Source organism: Silene latifolia, chromosome 1, assembly GCF_048544455.1.
Source record: "Silene latifolia isolate original U9 population chromosome 1, ASM4854445v1, whole genome shotgun sequence".
NCBI lineage: Eukaryota > Viridiplantae > Streptophyta > Magnoliopsida > Caryophyllales > Caryophyllaceae > Silene > Silene latifolia.
The window spans coordinates 16,711,360-16,730,256 of NC_133526.1; the positions used below are offsets into that span (position 1 = coordinate 16,711,360).

An 18,897-nucleotide genomic window follows, 5' to 3' on the forward strand; every position below is an offset into this window, starting at 1 on the left:
GTGCTAAATTGAGTGCCTCGGTCGGTCCGCTAATTGCCGATCCTAAAAGCTATAGGAGTCTTGCAGGGGCTCTTCAATATTTAACAATTACCCGGCCCTATCTTTCCTATGCCGTTCAACATGTATGTTTATTTATGCACGCTCCCCGTGAATCTCATCTTCATTTTTTGAAGCGTGTTCTTCGGTATGTTAAGGGCACCATTACCCACGGCCTTACCATAACGCCCTCAAGTCCACTGAAACTCACGGCCTACTCTGATGCGGACTAGGCCGGTTGCCCCGATTCTCGACGGTCCACCTCTGGCTATTGTGTTTTCCTCGGTGATAATTTGGTGTCTTGGTCTTCCAAACGACAACCCACTTTATCCAAATTCAGTGTTGAAGCCGAATACCGAGCCGTTGCCAATGCCGTGGCTGAAACGAGTTGGCTCCGTAATTTACTACTTGGACTCCATGTTCCCATTAAACAAGCCACACTCGTCTATTGTGACAATATCTCGGCGGTTTACTTGTCTACTAATCCGGTTCAACATCAACGTACGAAACACATTGAATTGGATATTCATTTTGTCCGAGAAAAAGTTCAGGTTGGTACTGTTCGTGTGCTCCATGTCCCCTCTGAATATCAATATGCCGACATCTTTACAAAAGGCTTACCGCGACATCTCTTTGATCGGTTTAAGTCCAAGCCTGAGCATCCGTCCTCCTCCCGCTCCGACTGCGGGGGTGTATTAGTCAAAGATATGTAAATATATGTTAATATATTGTTTCCTAGATTAGTGTATTCATATCCCGTTGTATTGTTAGCAACAGAATCTTGTATACCCTATTTATTAATCAATAGCAGACACTGCCTCTTCAGGGGATTACATCTTTACAAATTGATTTTAAGATTCAATCGCAATCTGGCTAACGTGCACTCATGGGGTATAAACGTAGTCCCACTACACTTACCTAAGTTATAAAGTAAGAAGAAGATCAAAACTTGTGGTTTGAATTTTACGAAACCTACGTGCATGGGACTTCCTTTCATCTAACAAAACAAAAGCGTGCGTATGCTAAACATTATTGATCTTGTAACTATAATGAAATTAATTAAACTATAAATCAATTATTATTATCACATAATTTTTTGGTATGACCACTATCGAAATTTAATAGTTTTCTTCAATTTTCAGCGTACGTAAGGTTAATTAACAATCAAGTAACCGTATTTGTGCACAAAATAAATCCTCCAATATACATGATAATGGTTGTAGATATATTACTCTGTAACGTACCGAATGCATCTTTCTTATATGAGTACAGAAATGACACACAAGGCCTGATAGATGAACCATCTCAACCAAAACCTTAAGGTGATGGTTGAGACCCAACTATTATAAATATTCTTATTACGCTCCCTCAGTCAAATGCCCATTGGGCTTGAAGAGTGGTTGGTTGTGCACCGGCTCCCCCGTACCGTGTGCTGGAATTCCACTTCGAGTTTTTGAGGAGTTTTGAAGTTGCCAAAATTTCGGTCACACTGGCTCTGATGCCATGATAGATGAATCATCTCAACCAGAACCTTAAGGTGATGGTTGAGGCCCAACTATTATAAATATTCCTATTAAGACCAACTAGCCACGACGACGTAATAGAATGAGGATTTGAACTTGTAACGTATCGTCAACAAGACCTCTACTTCAATTAAGTTAATAAGTTACGAGTAATTAAGACCGTTTTTATTTAGCTAAGTTTGGCTTCAAAGCCATGGACACATAGAGTAGAGCCCAAAATATATAGTACTCTCTCATTAAAGAGATTCTTTATATATTTCATTAAAATATTTCTCACAGGAGGATAAAAACGTGAAGAACCAGTTGAGTGAAAGGGAGTACCAACATACCATATATACATACCAACACGAATAAAAAAAAACACTACTCGACACCATATAATATTTTGATCATGCTCGAAACACAATGTTAATTACGAATATCCACCTCCTTAGCTTGTCTTCCGATGTTCACAAAATTCATTTTTCTAGGCGAAATTCGAAATAATTGTATAAATTTACTTCAATCGGACACAAATCATGTACAAATTATTTTTTTCATTTTATAGATAATTCAGTCTTCATTTCAAATATATATATATATATATGTACAACACTGCAGACACTACAGACAAGACACATCGACAATTTATCCTTTCCCCTCAAAATTGGCCATATCAAACATTTTCTGCTAAATAAAACTAGCTAACTATAACATAATCATATATTATGTGTAGGTTATACTACCTCACTACATTGCAAGTAATTACACTTGTTTTAAAAATAGTGGAAAAAAAAAAGGACTTTATTAAGTGTTAATCCTGTCACATAAGAGAGCAAGCATTAGGATTTTCATCACTGAACATTTGAGGAGGCTGTGAAAATTCAGGAGCATGCCAATATTCAACAACTTGGTGACCGTATCCTTCCCTTTGTTGCCTTGGATCGTAAGCGTATGAATATGCTTGGTCGTATCCATACGGGTTATACTCCATTCTGCTAACCTCAATTCTAGAACTGTTATCCTTTGATGAGCTTGCCTCGGCTCCATTATTACCACCTTTCTTCTTTTCTCCCCCACCACCCTCTTTCTTGTCGCCTCCTCCCTCTTTCTTGTCGCCACTGCTGTCTTTCTTGTCGGCATTGTCTGATCCTTTAGGTTTTTCTGATTTACCGCCACCTTCTTTGGGCTTTTCGTTCTCTTTACCAGCGTCTTTAGTCTTTTTATCTCCAGCAGCGGCTTGGTCTTTCTTTGCGGGAGCAAGTTCTACGGCTCTCTTTAGCTTGACGTTTAAGTAAGGCAAGAGATCTTTCATATTCATTGTCCCCTTTGTTGTGATTAGATCTTTTTGTAAGTCAACATTTACATCTTGAACTCCTGTAATCAAAACGATATCCAATATCAGACAAACGATTAAAGCATAGTTTACGAAAATAAAGATGACGGCTTTTATAAAGCATAGTCTGAGCGCAAATCTATACAGTACTTATAATAGCATTTCACAAATTTATGTTTGAATTATTAAAGAACTCTGCCTTTCTCTGATATAAAAAGCAGGGCAATCGAAATTATGATGAAAAAAAATTATTAGAAAGATACGTCATGGATCGGAGGGAAATAAACCAAAAGAGCCAGCCAAAATTATAATCACGCTTACTGATAAGGTGTCAATTCAACCTAATATGACATTAAAACAACCCCAAATATAATTGATTAATAAAGTTTTAAGTTAATTAGCCCTCGGAAGAATGAAGAGTTAGTTAATCACCTTCGCACTTGCTGACAATTTTCTTAATCTTCTGAGCGCATCCTTCACAGTGTACCCTTGTCTTTAGTTGTACAGTAGCGACAGGGGGCTGTACAAACGAATTAAAAAGGATTAGTTAATTAATCAATCAGGCGGAGTTCAATAAACTTTCTGATGACGATTAATATTAGTATACAACAGAATTCAAATAAACAATGGTATCAAAGGATTAGTTAATTGATCAATCAGGCGGAGTTCAATAACCTTTCTGATGACGATTAATATACATCAGAATTCAAATAAACAATGGTATCAAATTGGCATCGGAAGATTATATAAATTCAATAAACACATCATTATCATAATTCTTGCATGGATTAGCTAACAATAGTGGCATGCAACATGTACAAGCATAATCCGAACAACAACTACCTCGAAAACAAACAAATTAGATTACTTCATAATGTTTAAAAATTCAGCTGAACTACTCCAACTATAGAACATACTAAAAACAATTTTTTTTTGCAAGAATATACTCCACTAGAATCATATAATTGAAGCTTAACCACAAGATCGCGAGCAAACCAAGAAAAGCAGATTATGACAAGTTTGTGGTGTTTATAATTAATTTGATTACGTAGGCAATCATTGTTAACAGCTTCATTTTTTTATCAAAACATAATAGAAGCATCTAAAGTTGAACTTGGCAAAATAAGTAAAGACCCGATCCTAAGCCGAAAAATATGACGTAAGTCACAAAGCCACTGGAAACCGTATTCATGTGAACCAAAAATGAAAGCTCGTAATTTATGTTTCTTTGAGCATGTATTTGCTTCTGTTGATGATGTTTGTCGTTGATTACTAACGGATTGTGTTAAATCGTGGCTGCTACTGGCTATATTAACTAAATGAATGTATATTATCCAACCCAATATTAAGTCATTTAACCCTGATAGTGCACCCGATCCCTAAATGACTCTATCCACCTCAAAACCAACCCGAAATTTTGATGGTTCTAAATGACTATTAGTTGCTTAATTTGGATTTATGAAACTTGTCCCACTTTTGTATTCAATCTCAAATATGAACACCAAAGTGATACCATATGGAGTAGTAATAAGAATTTATGGTATGCAAAAAAAGAACACTAATTTTCAAATGAGACGGTCTCACGATAAGATTATCATTAAATTGATCCGTATAATAAGATGACTCTAATATAGCATGAGATTGTTTCCTAAGAAATCTCCTCATCTCCCCTCCTTGCTAAGAATTGACATAATCTAAATACAGAGTATAAAAAAAGAACTTCGCGGCTTAAGTTCACACATAAAAAAAGAACTTGGCGGCTTAAATTCACACTACCTCATCGCTTATATAGCAATAAAATGAATAGACTAACAAAGATTCAATTAATTTGACTAATCTGCTTCCATTCTAGGCAAAAGTTTTATCTAGAATGTAAATGTACTCAAAGGGTAAACAATGTCTACATTCACTGATTCACCTATCATAATCACGATTTATTATTTACCTAATTGTTTGCTAATTGTCGCTTTTCCTTCAATTTCACTCCTAGCATGATTATCATGAAAATGAAAACAAAAAATAAGATTCAGTCTAGTCAAATAAGGCAATGAAAATTCATACCTCCTTAGGCTTCTCCTTATCCTCTGACTTTTTCTTATCATCGGATTTTCCCTCAGACTTTTTCTTATCATCGGCTTTTCCCTCAGACTTTTTCTTATCATCGGGTTTTGCCTCCGATTTTTTCTCCTCTGGTTTTTTGTCATCGGATTTCTTTTTCCCACCATTGTCCCCACCACCACTGCCGCCTTCCTTGGCAGATTTGTTCGGTTGGAGAGACACCAACTCCGCCTTCTTTTTCATCTTCTCCTCTACCTTCTCCTTAACCATTACCGGGTCAACTTTCCCTGTCACCATCAATTTGTTGTTGGAAACATCTGTCTTTACGCTTTCCACACCTACAATTTCATAGACCAAACTCAATGTTATCACATCACCACATAAGCTAACATATGATATATCCATACGACTATACGTGTATTTATCCAAAACAGCTCGAATTTTAATTTATGCATTATGAAATGTATATTCCCACAATTTCAGCCAAAGACTTCATTGTTCCGACTTCCAAATACTCCTCGCACAAAAATGCTAATAAACTTTATTAATTGAATTGACGGAAATAAATCAATTAATATCTACAACCTAACATGCACCGTACCAAATACAGGTCGCGACACTGAAACATAACCAAATTTTCTAAGTTTTCAAAGTACTACTGTACATTGAGCCAATATTAGCCGCATTTATAGCAAACCAGTCGATATCAGGCCGCTACGTTTCCATACAAGATAAAAGTCTAAAACCGAGATGTAACACTACAGTACCATAGGTCTATTGTACCTGACTACCTTCGTCTTAACAACTATGCAGCTAACCGCCTAGCCTATACTCGGTACAAAATTGAAACTAGCATGGTTAATATTGTATGCCGGATCAAAAAGTAAAATAACTCAATTCTTAACAATTGCGCAATTTGCAAATATAATATACACGTATTCAAACAACTTTTAGTACGGAGTAAATTAAGTATAGATAGACATTATTATTTAGAGCACGAAACATAATCATGGGTATGATGAAACTATGACATATGACATGTGTTTCAATAATTTGTCCCAATTTTTTAGTCAAACACTGAACATTTAGCTGACCCTTAAGTAAAAACACAAAATCCGTCCTAAGCAAGAATTACTGAGAACAATCAGATACACACAAATTCTTATGTAAGACTGTGTTTTTTTGTTAGTGGATCCGTTTTATATTACATTAGTGTAAAACCGACTCAATAGACTAATGAATGAATTAAACGGATGAACAAACAGTCAAAAAAAAAACAAAAGAGGCCGAGTAATACGGATCTCAGACTAGTAACCGTTAAGAAAAATGAAATCACGAAACAATTAGGGAAAATAAAATCTGGGTATTGTAAAAGACATGATTTTGACAAATGGGTAATCTCAAAATTTTTAGAAATTTGAGAAATTTACCTTGCAATTTATTGATGGATTTTCTAACTTTCTTAGCACAACCTTCACAATGCATGTCAAATTTAAGTACAATGGAATTAACACCACCGTCACTTTTCTTTTCTCCTTCATTGTTCTTCGCAATTTTCTCTTGTTTCTACAAAATCAAAATCAAAATTGATTGTTAATAAAATGGCAAATTATATAATCTCATAAGACAATTCAAAATTTGATGAAAAATTGAAGAGATAAGGAGTGAAAAAGACAACTAACCTCACCCATGATATGATTTGAAATTAGAACAAAAAATTGAGTAAATTAGTTTGATAAAGGATGAACAAATGTGGGTAATTTGGTAAGTGGGAAGTTATAGGAGCAGTTTTGTTAATGTTTGGAGAAAGATGTGAAACGGTAGGGAAGTGCATGAATATATATAAGGTAATCAAGTTTATGGAAAGTTTTTTAATCGTGTTTTTTTACTATAGTTTTGGTGTTTGGTGTGGGTCATGAGGTGAATTTTAAGAGGGGTGAATATTCAATATTGGCCTTTCTAGAGTTTCTACTTGTAGAATGTAGAGGCATAAATGAAGATCTACTTGTAAGCAATGGCTTTTGTCCTTTTGTACGCTGATGCAAGACTCGTTTAAGTTGGGGTGATGGGTAATTAAAATAGAACATTCGTATCGAGAGGCTAATAGAATCGTCGAATGGTTAGCTAATTTACATTGTCCGCTGAGTTCGAATTGTTTATCTTAGACTCCTTAGTAAGGATGGTCTAATTTAGGAGTCTTGTTGTCAGCTAAGTTCGAATTGCTTATCTTAGATTCCCCTTTAAGGGTGGTCAAACCCTCGGACTAGCCTGTCTGACTCCAGGTGGAAAGGGGTTGGCTAGGCGGACCCGGAACCAGCCCTGGTAGAGTCGAGGGTGGGCCCGTGTCAGTCGGGGGGTGGGGGTTTAATTTCCTGAACCCATAACCGGCCCAGGATGAAGGGGGGTCGGGCCGGGTAGCATGGCGGACCGGGTAAAAAGTGGACCGAGAGGCGGGCCGGGTCGACACTGAGGTTTGACCAACCCTACTCCTCGGGCCTCAATTTAAGATTCGATCTATATTATTTTCAAGTGTTGATTACCTGACCACTTGCTTAAGAGACGAGAGTCCTTACCACTCACGATAACCAACTTTGGTAGATTCGCCATGTATGATGATGTGTTTGTTGCTGTTTTTCCTCGTTTGGTTCTATTATAATTGACGCTTAGCCTCTCTTTTGTACTTAAAAATACATGTGCTTGATGAGGCACTACAGGAATTAGGATTTTCTCCACAACCTTCTCTCTATCTTTTTTTGTATTGATTCTAATTATGGCCATGTTTGGTAAACAGCGGATTAATTTCAGCATAAGTAGATTGCAAAAGCAGATTATAAATGACAGATTTTATCAGAAGGTTTGACTAGCATATTATAATTAGCAGAATTAATTTGAGTGTTTGGTAAATGGCAAATTACGATTAGTAGATTGTTAGTTTTCTTTGTAAAATGGAGAAAAATTTCCTATTTTACAATATGCTAACCAATATGTTAGAGTAAGCAACATATTGTAAAAGAGCATATTGACCCCAAATATGTTGTTTCAATATGCTGTTTACCAAACACTAAAATTAGCATATTGATTGGTCAAACATGCTAAAACCCTTGAATATGCTAAAAATTGGCCAATATGTCGTTTACCAAACAACGCCTATATCTTTTTAGTAATTTAATACCCACGATTTCAAGTATTTGACATTTTAACGGCTGAAATTATTTAAAGAGCTTAACAATCATAATTTCAATAAAAAGAAGTGAATTGAAGAGAAAAAAATGATGATAATCTTGGGTCGTGTGAAAGCAACCAAGATCTTTTTTATTCTCTTTCCTCTTGCTTCCTCCATTTTCTTTAAACATAAAAACAAATGAGCGCGGTCTTTAGTAAGTTATTAAGATATTTTTCATAAATGACTCATTGAGCTTGTATTCATAAACCATTTTACATTATGTGCATCCATTTCAATGCTTTTAGTAACATTTTAGCATTAAATTGTAAAATGGACTTAAGTAAGATAATGACTAATGAGCGTTGTCTTTTAGACACCCTATTGAAATCCTCCTATTTTTATTATGAGTTTCAATCAGTACGTTCAATATTAACAAATTTTCACAATAAATAAGTTGAGAAATAAAACACTGAATAATAAATATAACTAAAATATTATATTTATTATAAAATGGTTTTTTAGAAAATATATTTTCACTGTCTTGAAGACAACATATTTCAAAAAAATTAAAAGAAATAAGTTGTGGACACGCCACATCGGTTTGGCTATTTCGAAAGACTCGATTTGAGGTTTTCGATCGGATTAAAAATTTTGGTGTACGTCATCACCAAACTTTGTGGAAGTTTGAACACATGCAAATCTACTGCACACTCTAGTCAAAAGAGCACGAAACAAAAATGACTTTAAAGCGATAGAAGCTATTAGATTCATCCCTAGCCATTCTAAAGTTAAAATGACTCTCGCGATCAATGGTTAAACCATAGATGTTGGTTGAGTAAAGGGTGAATGTTCGTGTTGGAAAGCCCTTTAATCGGACATTCAACCTCCCTCGCACATTCAGCGGCCTTTACTAAGTCAATTGTCGGTTGTTCAAGTGAAGAGTGTAGCTAATACGGAGATGAAATACAAACACCTTATTAAACCCTAACATGTCAATTGTTTCTAAGTCATTTTAATGCAATTTAATTTGAACTTTGGTCAAAGTTGTTTTATTTAGAATGTGAGTTTGATTAGAAAAAAAAAAATAGAAGAATAAATAAACAAAAGAAAAGAGAAAAAAGAGGTTACAACTTCTATCCCGGCAATTCGGTCGGGTAATATCACTAAGGCGGTAAAGCTCTCCGTTATGAGTTTTAAAACCACTGCATTCCCAAAGTTTAATTTGAACTCAAAACCTCTAGTTAAACTATAATAACTAGAGGCTTTACCAGAATTTGGGCGTCGGGGTGCATAAAATTAACGAAATTACGAAAATATAGCGGATTCAAGTTTTTAACAATGGAAAATATGGATCTAACATAATAATTTCATATTTTATTATGTAAATTACATAACACAAATGGTTAAAAAAACATTGAATAAAAAATGTTCACTAGCTAGAAGTATTGAATTCATGATTTGAACTAATAAAAACTGCCTACAACCATTAAACCAACATAATTAATACGGAGTATATACTTTATTGACACAAAGTTATACTGTAACCGAATATGTCTTAGTCTAGTGGATAAGACGGAGGTATTGTGGATAATAGGTCCCATGTTCGAATCCCCCTTCCCCTTTATTGTAATGCGACTAAGTGCGCGCTTCAATTGACAAAAAAAAATATACTGTACTTATTTTATAACAACAGCTAGTTTTGCTATAGATGGATAAATCCGTCTATAGCTAAAGACGGGTCAAATAGCTTGAAAGCAGTGACATTTTTTGCCCCCACCACGGCACCACCCCACTTGTTATTTGTCCTATTAGAAATGTGGTATTGTATTTGGCCCGTCTTTAGTTACAGATAGGGATGGCAGTGGGTCGGGGACCCGACCCAGACCCTGAGGGTCGGACCCTAATGGGTCAGGTATGGGTCGATCTCATTTTTTCAGACCCAATGGGTATGGACCGGGTATGGGTCTTAAGAAAATATTTCGGGTCCGGGTCTAAGTTATGAGACCCATACCCGACACTGGCAGACCGGCAGACCGTAGAAACCATAACTTTTCCGAATTCATACTGGCAGACCGTAGAAACCAAAGCAACTAAAGTCTCTTTCTCTTCCCTCATCCCATAAAGTGATAAAACTCAACCAAACTCTTTTGACAATATCACTACTCCACGACACAAGGAAACCACCACCACAGCACTGATACGCGACTAACAACCACCTCTCTAATAGGCGACGACCGACAACCACCATTAACGGCAGCCATCAACGGTCAGATGGAAATGACTATCAAGTACGGTATTGATTTTAGGGTTCCGAGTTTGATATTATAGACCCCATAGCTGTTAATCCTGTTATTAAAGTGGCTGAAACTCGGACCCGCGGATAGACCCAGACCCGACCCTTACCCATAGGGTCCGGGTATGGATCCTCAAATTTTAGACCCTTGCGGGTATGGGTCGGGTACGGGTCCAAAGGGAAAATCTCGGGTCCGGGTGGACCCGACCCAGACCCTACCCATTGTCATCCCTAGTTACAGACGGATATGTGCCGTGTATAATGAGATTTTGAGTTATAACAATAGGGTGTGAATGCATCAATTGCACCCTGTTATAAACTCCCCTGAGAACAACCCCTAATCAGTTGGAGTTAGTCTTGTGTAAAACTTTTTACACTAATACACTTGTAAAACAGATCCAAGCACAACCCCATTAATGGGTAAAAGTAGTTAATAAAACATTCCATTTTATGATAAATATAATTTGTATAAAACCGACATACACAAGTATTTGCCTCGTCAGTTAATCTAAATGCTCATAATTTTTTTAGAGGGATATTTAACTACTCTAGCAATGTTTGAACTCTCGCAAAAACTCATCATAAAATCATTTCTTATATGAATAAGTGATGATATTGATGGGGCATATTCTGCACCGCTGACCAAGTCAACAAATTGAGCAAGGTCAAGGATATCCACAGCAAAGTCAACGACTTAGACAGTCTAGCCGATGCAACCCATCGGCCTGTCACCTGGGGTCTCGGCCGGCAACCACCCCGGGGACACATGTCCGCGTACTCATATCCAAGACCCTCGGCCGGCCTGCCATGGGTCCATCGGCCGAGGGTAGAACGGTCTTTCCACCTGCTAGCCACTTGGCCACTTGGCCACTACGTGACAAAAGGTGAAAGTCTATAAATACTCCTCAACCTTCATTGAGGAAAGGATCCATAAATTAACCTAAGAATCACTATTCATCTGGTAATATCTTCCTTATCTCTCTACAATATATCCTTAGCCAAGTAATAACAACTTATCCCTCTAAGTTTACTGACTTGAGCGTCGGAGTGAGTACGCTGCACGAGCCAAGCCCTCGCCGTTCATTGTTGCAGGAGAGGCCGAGAGGAACGATAGAGACGAGGCATCCAACTCAAGACATCATTCTACAAGCCACGGGTGGTAACAATACTTGCTCTGTAATTACACCCGGAACAATTGGCGCCGGGGGGTTGAGAGAGACACTAGAAGCTAGTCACATTCATTCCAAAACAAAAATATACACACAAAAAACCCACCCCAAAAGCCAAGAAGATGTCGACACAACAAGAGGCATTCGTGACTGACGAAACCGAATTCTACCAAGATGATACCGTCCACAAATCTGGAGTTGTGCAACCCTCCGCCGGTCAAGTGATTCAACCGGAGTACGGGATGCCAATAATACCGGACACTCCGTCACCCGACCAGTCACCATCATGGGGCATGTGGTTGACGCAAAGAAAGTCAAGATGCTCCTGGACCTAATTGGGAGTACGCCGCTCACACCACACGCCGACAAGAGCGGCGGAAACCGTCCCAGAGGCCAGGGCCCGAAACGTGACCCCAAGAAACTTGAACGGAGCATTAGGAGAAGCCGACCCAAGACACACGGAGGAGCCCAAAGTGGTCGTGGTAGACCTAAGTCCTTCTCACACTCGTGAGAAGATGCGTCGCCGCGCACGACACGAACGAGGCACACCCCGGAGGAGCGAAAGAAGCCCAACTCGTCAAAGTTGGAGAAGAAGCCCGACTCACCAGAGTCGGAGGAGAAGTCCTTCTCGTTACGAGGAGAGAAGCCGGACTAGGAATGCGAGGAGCCGATCGCCGCGCGTCGTCCGACATGTGGTCAGACAGCCCCTCAGCGCCTACGTCCTAGATACCCCTGTGCCGACTAAGCTGAAGTTACCACCCATAGCATACAAAGGGGAAGGTGACCCGACCGACCACGTCGAGGCTTACGAGTCTCACATGTCGGTATGGGAGCAACTCGATGAGAGTTTGGTGCCGAATCTTCCCAACGACGCTGCATGGGATGGCACGAGTTGGTACAAGGGGCTACCCGACGGCCTCGGTATCTTTACGCCGACCCAAAGGACGCGTTCCTAGCCCGAAGATTCCCGCAACAAGAGGAGGGCCGTGGAGACATCGGACCTCCCGACTATCGAGCGAGGAGGGAGGCGAGTCTCTCCGGTTATGTGAAGAGGTTCGACGCCAAGGTTCAAGAAATTCGTGAGTGAACAATGAATCGGCGGCCTTCGCGGCGATGAAAGGCCTCCCAAGGGGAGACCTAAAAAACGAGCTCATCAAGTGCGGCGGCCTGACCTTTGACGCCGCCGCAGACAGTTGGGCGATCAAGCCATTAAAGTGGAGGACTATCACAAAACCTGGTAGGCCCTAGCGAGGCCAAACCCTCGAAAAGAAGAGCGCCGGGAGGACAACCCGGATGAAGGACGCCGTGACAATAATAGGTCACGGTCGATAACCGCCAGAAACAGGACTCGACGGCGCTGGGTGGAGTTCGGGATCGTACCACCGGAGGCGGTATAATGATAAGACCCCCTCGTCGGATCGGCCGCCGAGGTCTTCGCCCGAGCAAAACGAGGGCCGAAGGGGAAAGGCCCCCAAGCCGAAGGGAGACGGTGACACGAGCCGATCGTGAGTACCACGGCCACACCGGTCACCTTATCGACAACTCGCCGCATCCAAGAATGCCATTGAAGAGCTGATCCGGAAGGGGAGCCTCGGCAAGTACGTTGCCAAAAGCCAAAAGACCGACGCCGGCGTTCAGATAAGAAATCCGTCTTTGAACGGATAGGAGTGATTCATGTTGTCATCGGGGGCAACGAGAACGGAGGGTCCGCTCATGGGCACAAACGGCACCTGAACGAGCTATATCAGGCCATCAACTTTGTGCCCAACACAGCGATCCCCGCTTCCAACATCCCCGATATGACTATTGGAAGGAAGGACTACGAAGGAGTCATCGCTCCTCACAGCGACCCACTTGTAGTCAATTTGGACATATCCAACCACCTGGTCAAGAGGTGTCCGATTGACACAGCGCCTACACGAACATCATGTTCGGGAGTGCTTCCTCGGCCTCGGTCCTGAAAGTCAAGGACTTAAGCCCCCGCACCAATCCACTATACACTTCTCTCGGGGCCGGCCTGGTACCACCGGGGTCAATCGATCGCCTATGATGTTCGGCGAAGGGAATGCGGCTAAGAATGTCCTAGCCGAGTTCGTGGTCATTGACGGCTCGTCCGCCTACAACGTTCTCATAGGCCGAATCACTCTGAGCGAGGCCGACGCAATGATGTCCATCCGGGCCCTAACACTGATGTATGTCTCGGACCGGGGGGAAGCGCATAAGCTCGTCTCCAAGGACGAGAAGGACGAGGTAGTCAACGTCCAGATAGCTGCGAGAGGATGCAACATGCAATCCCTCAAAGTGGCAAAGAAGTCAGAGAAAGGAAAAAGTCCGTCCTTACAACAGGAGGGCGACCTCATGGATGCAACTAGCGGCTGACTGGGAAGGTGTGCCTGTGATGAGCCATTAGGACGCTGGTAATCTCGGGAAAACTTTGTATGGCGGCGGAGGTGTCCAAGATAGCTGTGGGCACTCCAGCGCATGTTTATACCTAATGAAAAATCGTCCAAGTCTTCCATCAAAGTATCCATTTTTTCCCATCAGTCATTAACAGGAAGAAGATGTCGGCTCACACTGTCACACCGACAAGAGCGGTAGTCTCCATAAAGAAGCAGGCGCCGTCGCAGTCACCCCAAGTAGTAGACGCCACGGCAGTCATCCCAAGAGGTTTGACGCCGTCACAGTCACTCCAAGTGGTAGACGCCACGGCCGTCATCAAGAAATAGACACCAGCTCACACTGCCACACCGACAAGAGCGGTAGTCTCCATAAAGAGGTTTGACGCCGTCGCAGTCACTCCAAGTGGTAGACGCCACGACCGTCATCAAGAAATAGACACCAGCTCACACTGCCACACCGACAAGAGCGGTAGTCTCCATAAAGAAGCAGGCGCCGTCGCAGTCACCCCAAGTAGTAGACGCCACGGCAGTCATCCCAAGAGGTTTGACGCCGTCGCAGTCACTCCAAGTGGTAGACGCCACGGCCGTCATCAAGAAATAGACGCCGGCTCACACTGTCACACCGACAAGAGCGGTAGTCTCCATAAAGAAGCGAGCACCGTCGCAGCCACCCCAAGTAGTAGACGCCACGGCGAGCACCCCAAGAGGTTTGACGCCGTCGCAGTCACTCCAAGTGGTAGACGCCACGGCCGTCATCAAGAAATAAGACGCCAGCTCACACTGTCACATCGACAAGAGCGGCCGTCATTACCAATAAGCAGACGCTGGCTCACACTGTCACACCGACAAGAGCGGCAATCACCCTCAGGAAGCAGACACCGAGGCAGTTACGGCCAGCGCAGTTGATACTCGCAGAAACGATCAAAACGCCTTAAAAGCGTTTAAACACAATGTGGATGCGCACTCTAGACTGCCTCGGCCAGGCCGGGGCGGAAACAAAAAGGCAACTCAGACGAAGACGAAAAAAAAAATACCTCGGCCAAGCCAGAGGCAAAGTGAAGACGCTAAGTACAGTTGATACGCTCAACTATTAGCGCAAGGAAACTCAAAGTAAGGGAGAGACCTCGGCCAAGTCGAAAACAAAAGAAACGAACTCTTATTAAAAATGATAGGTTACAAGTGAGGAGAACACAGACGACGGCCGTCCCCATAAGGATAAGCCAAAACACAACCTACCAAAGTTGTACAAAATACAAGGAAAAGAAAAACAAAAGATTACAGGTATCATTTGAAAGCGCCAAAAATGGCAGGGAGGGAGGCTTAATAATTGGCTCCCGAACAGCTGAAGCTATCCGAGACGCCGGGTGAGCCTGGTGACGACCGCCCGTCTCCCTATGCCTGTTGCTGCTTGCCATCAGCAGCGGTAGCAGCATCTTCTTCGATGGGCAACCCAGCGGCGTTCTTAGCAGCCTCAGCTTCAGCAGCCTCAGCCTTAGCCTCGGCAGCCTCAGCTGCCCTTGCCCTCTCGGCTTCCTTCTTGGCCGCCTTAGCCTTCTCAGCAAGGGCTGCACTCTCCGCGGCCGCCTCTTTCTCTATCTTCACCCTCACCGCCTCCTTGGCCTTCTCCTCCACGACTTTCTCCTTAGCTTCGAGCTTATCATCAAACAGCTCGTCAAATTTGCCCCACGGAAAGGGAACCAAAGAAGAGGGAAGAGCTCCTCAATCACTTCCCCGGCAGGCCTCTTCGGCCGATCCCGGAATCGGTACACATGTTAGGGAGCATGACGGTTTGGAGCATCTCAATGTCCTCCTCCTTTTGTCTAATAATGGCCTCCTTGCTCCGAATCACCTTCCCCGGATCTGAAATTTGCCCCTAAATTCATTCCTCTCGCAAGATAAAGGTCGGCGTGCCTCGAACAAGGTCACACTTCTCCAAAGAGCTTTTTTGCAACTTCGGCCGCAGCGGCCTCGGCCTTGGCTCACAAGAAAGGACCTCCTTTTCGGCGTCCTCCCTAAGTTTTCTCTCGGCCCAAGAGCGCTTTCTCAGCATCTCCCTAAGCCTCTGCTCATTGAGGAGATCCAGCCTCGCCTTCGCGGCCACCTTCTTAGTGGCATCAAGCTCAAGAGCGGACCGAGCCACGACCTTCTCCTGCTCTATAATACGAGCACCGGTTAGCTCATTCCATCTCGCCAGCTCCTCGATCAACCTCGCGCTTTCCGCTACTAGCTGGGAGGGGGAAGCCTTCTGGGATGAAGGGTCAGTGGTGACGTTTCGATCACCACTGCAGTCGGGAGGGGGAAGCCTTCTGGGATGAAGGGCCAGTGGTGACGTTTCGATCACCAGCCTGCAGCCGGGAGGGGGAAGCCCTCTGGGATGAAGAGTCGGTGGTGACGTTTCGATCGCCAGCCTGCGCGGGTTTCTCCTCCACTTGCTGCTCTTTAAGAGCGACGTCCGACAGCGGCCGATCTGCAAAATTTAACGAAAGCATCAGTATCAACATGCATAGACATGCCAGAGAGCCCGTCATCAGCAGCGCCTAATGAACCGGCTAAATCTGAGCCACAGGATAGATCAGTACCATGCTTGGCCTTCTTGGCCGAAGGACGCATTTCCTCGCCAGCAGCAGAAGCAACGACAGCGGTAGAGGCTGTCTCCTTTCTCTTACGGACAAGGGGAGACCCCTCCTCATCGGAGTACTCCCCATTGGTGATATCAACGATCTCCACCGTTGCCTTCTGAACAGGGCGAATGGGAGGTGGAACTGATGTCGACGCCATCGCCGCCGAAGACTTTGTTTTTCGCGTATGGCGCGGCATGTTGCTAACAACCTTCGCCTGGGCCTCCACCACATTCAAGCTTTTCAGCTGCTGATCCATGAGATCATTCGGCGACGTCCTGCGGTCATGGGTTAGAGCCTTGGGATGCAAGTTCGCAACGGTTTTATCTTTGTGCAGTCCCATCCTCCGGAGGATATCCTCAGACGGGTCCGGTCCAAAGTGATCTGCGAAAGAAACAAAGCAAGAGTTAAGTAGAAGAAATAAATCGAAACTCGAGAAACAGGAACATTGAGAGCGGTGATGGGCCTCACACCGGCCCCACTCACCCTGTGCTAGGGCCGGTATGAGGCCGACATGGCAGAGCGGCTCATCCTGGAGGATGATCTGCGTCGGGGGAATCCATCTTTTCGGCACCCCACTCTTGTCCGCCTCAAAGAGCCTCATCGCCAGCTTCTCATCCTCCGAAAGAGGGACCTTGCCGGCATCCATCTTGAGCTTTTTCCGGGTGACCCATCTGTCGTGCTCCGCCTTAGTTTCACAACGCAAATTAACTTGGTGCTGAAAGGAACGGGGCAGCGGATAGTCGTCCGGCACCTTAACATACACCCACCGATCTTTCCAGTCCTTGCAAGAAGTGAGTTTGTCAACAGAGACATAACCCTGCTCCGTTTGCACACTGTACCATCCGACGCGGCCAGAGATTGATGGCCGGAGATGATGGAGCCGGCGGAATAGATTCACCGTTGGGGCCTCTCCCTTGAAGAGACAAAGCCAGACAAAGCCGACTATGGTCCTCATAGCCAACGGGTGCAGTTGGGCAACAGCAACGTTCATGGCCCTAATGATGGCCATAACGTACTCATTCAATGCGAAAACCGGAGCCCGTACTCCAAGTGCCGAATGTATACGCCGGTGTAGCCGGCGGAGGGGCAACAGGGCTGACCCTCCTCGGGGATAACAATTTTGTATCCCCTGCCAAAGAAAAAATGACCCTCGAAAAATCTCTCGCCGGAACAACTGGCGAACTTATGGGTCCAAGCACGGTCAAGGCGGACCTTACAGGCGTCGCCGTGATCCATAACGTACTGCCTCCCCTCATTAGGACGAGCCTTTTCAGCATCACCACCAAAATCGTCTGCGTCATCATCGACATCATCGTCGTCCTCCCATTCCTCCAAAATTTGAGGATTAACTTCGGGAGAGGGGGACCTAGGGCCCCCAAACCTTATCGGGATGGCATCTAGTATCCCCTCCCCATCAAGGCGCGACGGGGAACCCCCCGGCGCAGAAGTGCTAGTCCCAGCGTCAGCAGAAGACATGATAGCAATGATTACTTAACAAAATAAGAAGGAAATTTGTTTGTTTACCTTGAAGAAAAAACACTCGCCGGAGTAACAACTCTGAAAATTAGAAGACAAAGAAGCCCTTGAAAGTTTAGAGAGAAGAAAATTTTAGAGAGAATGAAATTGGTGGCCAATTTCACGGAACCACTGCCCTATTTATAGGGAAAAGCCCATGAAGAAGGACCAATCAGGGAACAGCCCATGAAGCGTCAGCCAATCAGCGAACAGACACGTGTCAGACATGCAACCACGGAATGTCAATCGTCGCAACAGTTAAACGTCAATCAATGCAACAGTGATCAAGCGTCTTCAACACGCCCCTTCATATCTCTGCCTATTCATCTTCCTCAACAAATTCTTAGGTATCTGTTCTCCGCCGGCCACGTGATCAACCATGCTAGGGAGCACCGGCCTGGGGGCAATCAAAAACAACCGGACTCTCAACCCCGGTCTCGGCCAAATCACTTTCTCTTCCACATCGGATGCCCTTTACACATCCATGCGGAGGGGGGATATATATGGTACGGCCTAGTAAGAACCAGGCCGAGGTAGAAGAAGCCGATACAGAAAAGTTTCAGAAATTACTTGCGCAGAATATACGCTCGGCAAAGATACATCGGAGCCCATACCACGGCATGATAGACTACGCCTGGGGCAAATTGATGGGGCATATTCGCCCGCACCGACCAACCAAGTCAACATATTGAGCAAGGTCAAGGATATCCACAAGAAAGTCAACGACTTAGATCTAGCCGATGCAACCCATCGGCTGTCACTGGGTCTCGGCCGCAACCACCAAAGGGACACATGTCCGCGTACT

General features: G+C 43.5%; 1 protein-coding gene across 1 annotated transcript; it reads right to left on the minus strand.

Annotated features, from left to right (window-relative positions):
• Positions 1–2,183: 2,183 nt before the first annotated feature.
• On the minus strand, positions 2,184–6,744 carry LOC141600039 (heavy metal-associated isoprenylated plant protein 6-like). The gene is made up of 5 exons (XM_074420218.1): positions 6,615–6,744; positions 6,363–6,498; positions 4,936–5,270; positions 3,307–3,394; positions 2,184–2,915 (listed from the first exon to the last, which is right to left on the minus strand). The coding sequence occupies exons 1-5, from the start codon at positions 6,621–6,623 to the stop codon at positions 2,362–2,364; spliced, it is 1,122 nt and encodes a 373-aa protein (XP_074276319.1). The 5' UTR covers positions 6,624–6,744; the 3' UTR covers positions 2,184–2,361.
• Between the last annotated feature and the right edge of the window lie 12,153 nt (positions 6,745–18,897).

Bases quoted from the DNA above. Each gene is read 5' to 3' on its own strand.
- LOC141600039 (XM_074420218.1), bottom strand. The intron at 3,395-4,935 runs GTATGAATTTTC...TCGTTTGTACAG, and splicing joins ATAAGGAGAAGCCTAAGGAG to CCCCCTGTCGCTACTGTACA. The intron at 2,916-3,306 runs GTGATTAACTAA...TTTTGATTACAG, and splicing joins AATTGTCAGCAAGTGCGAAG to GAGTTCAAGATGTAAATGTT.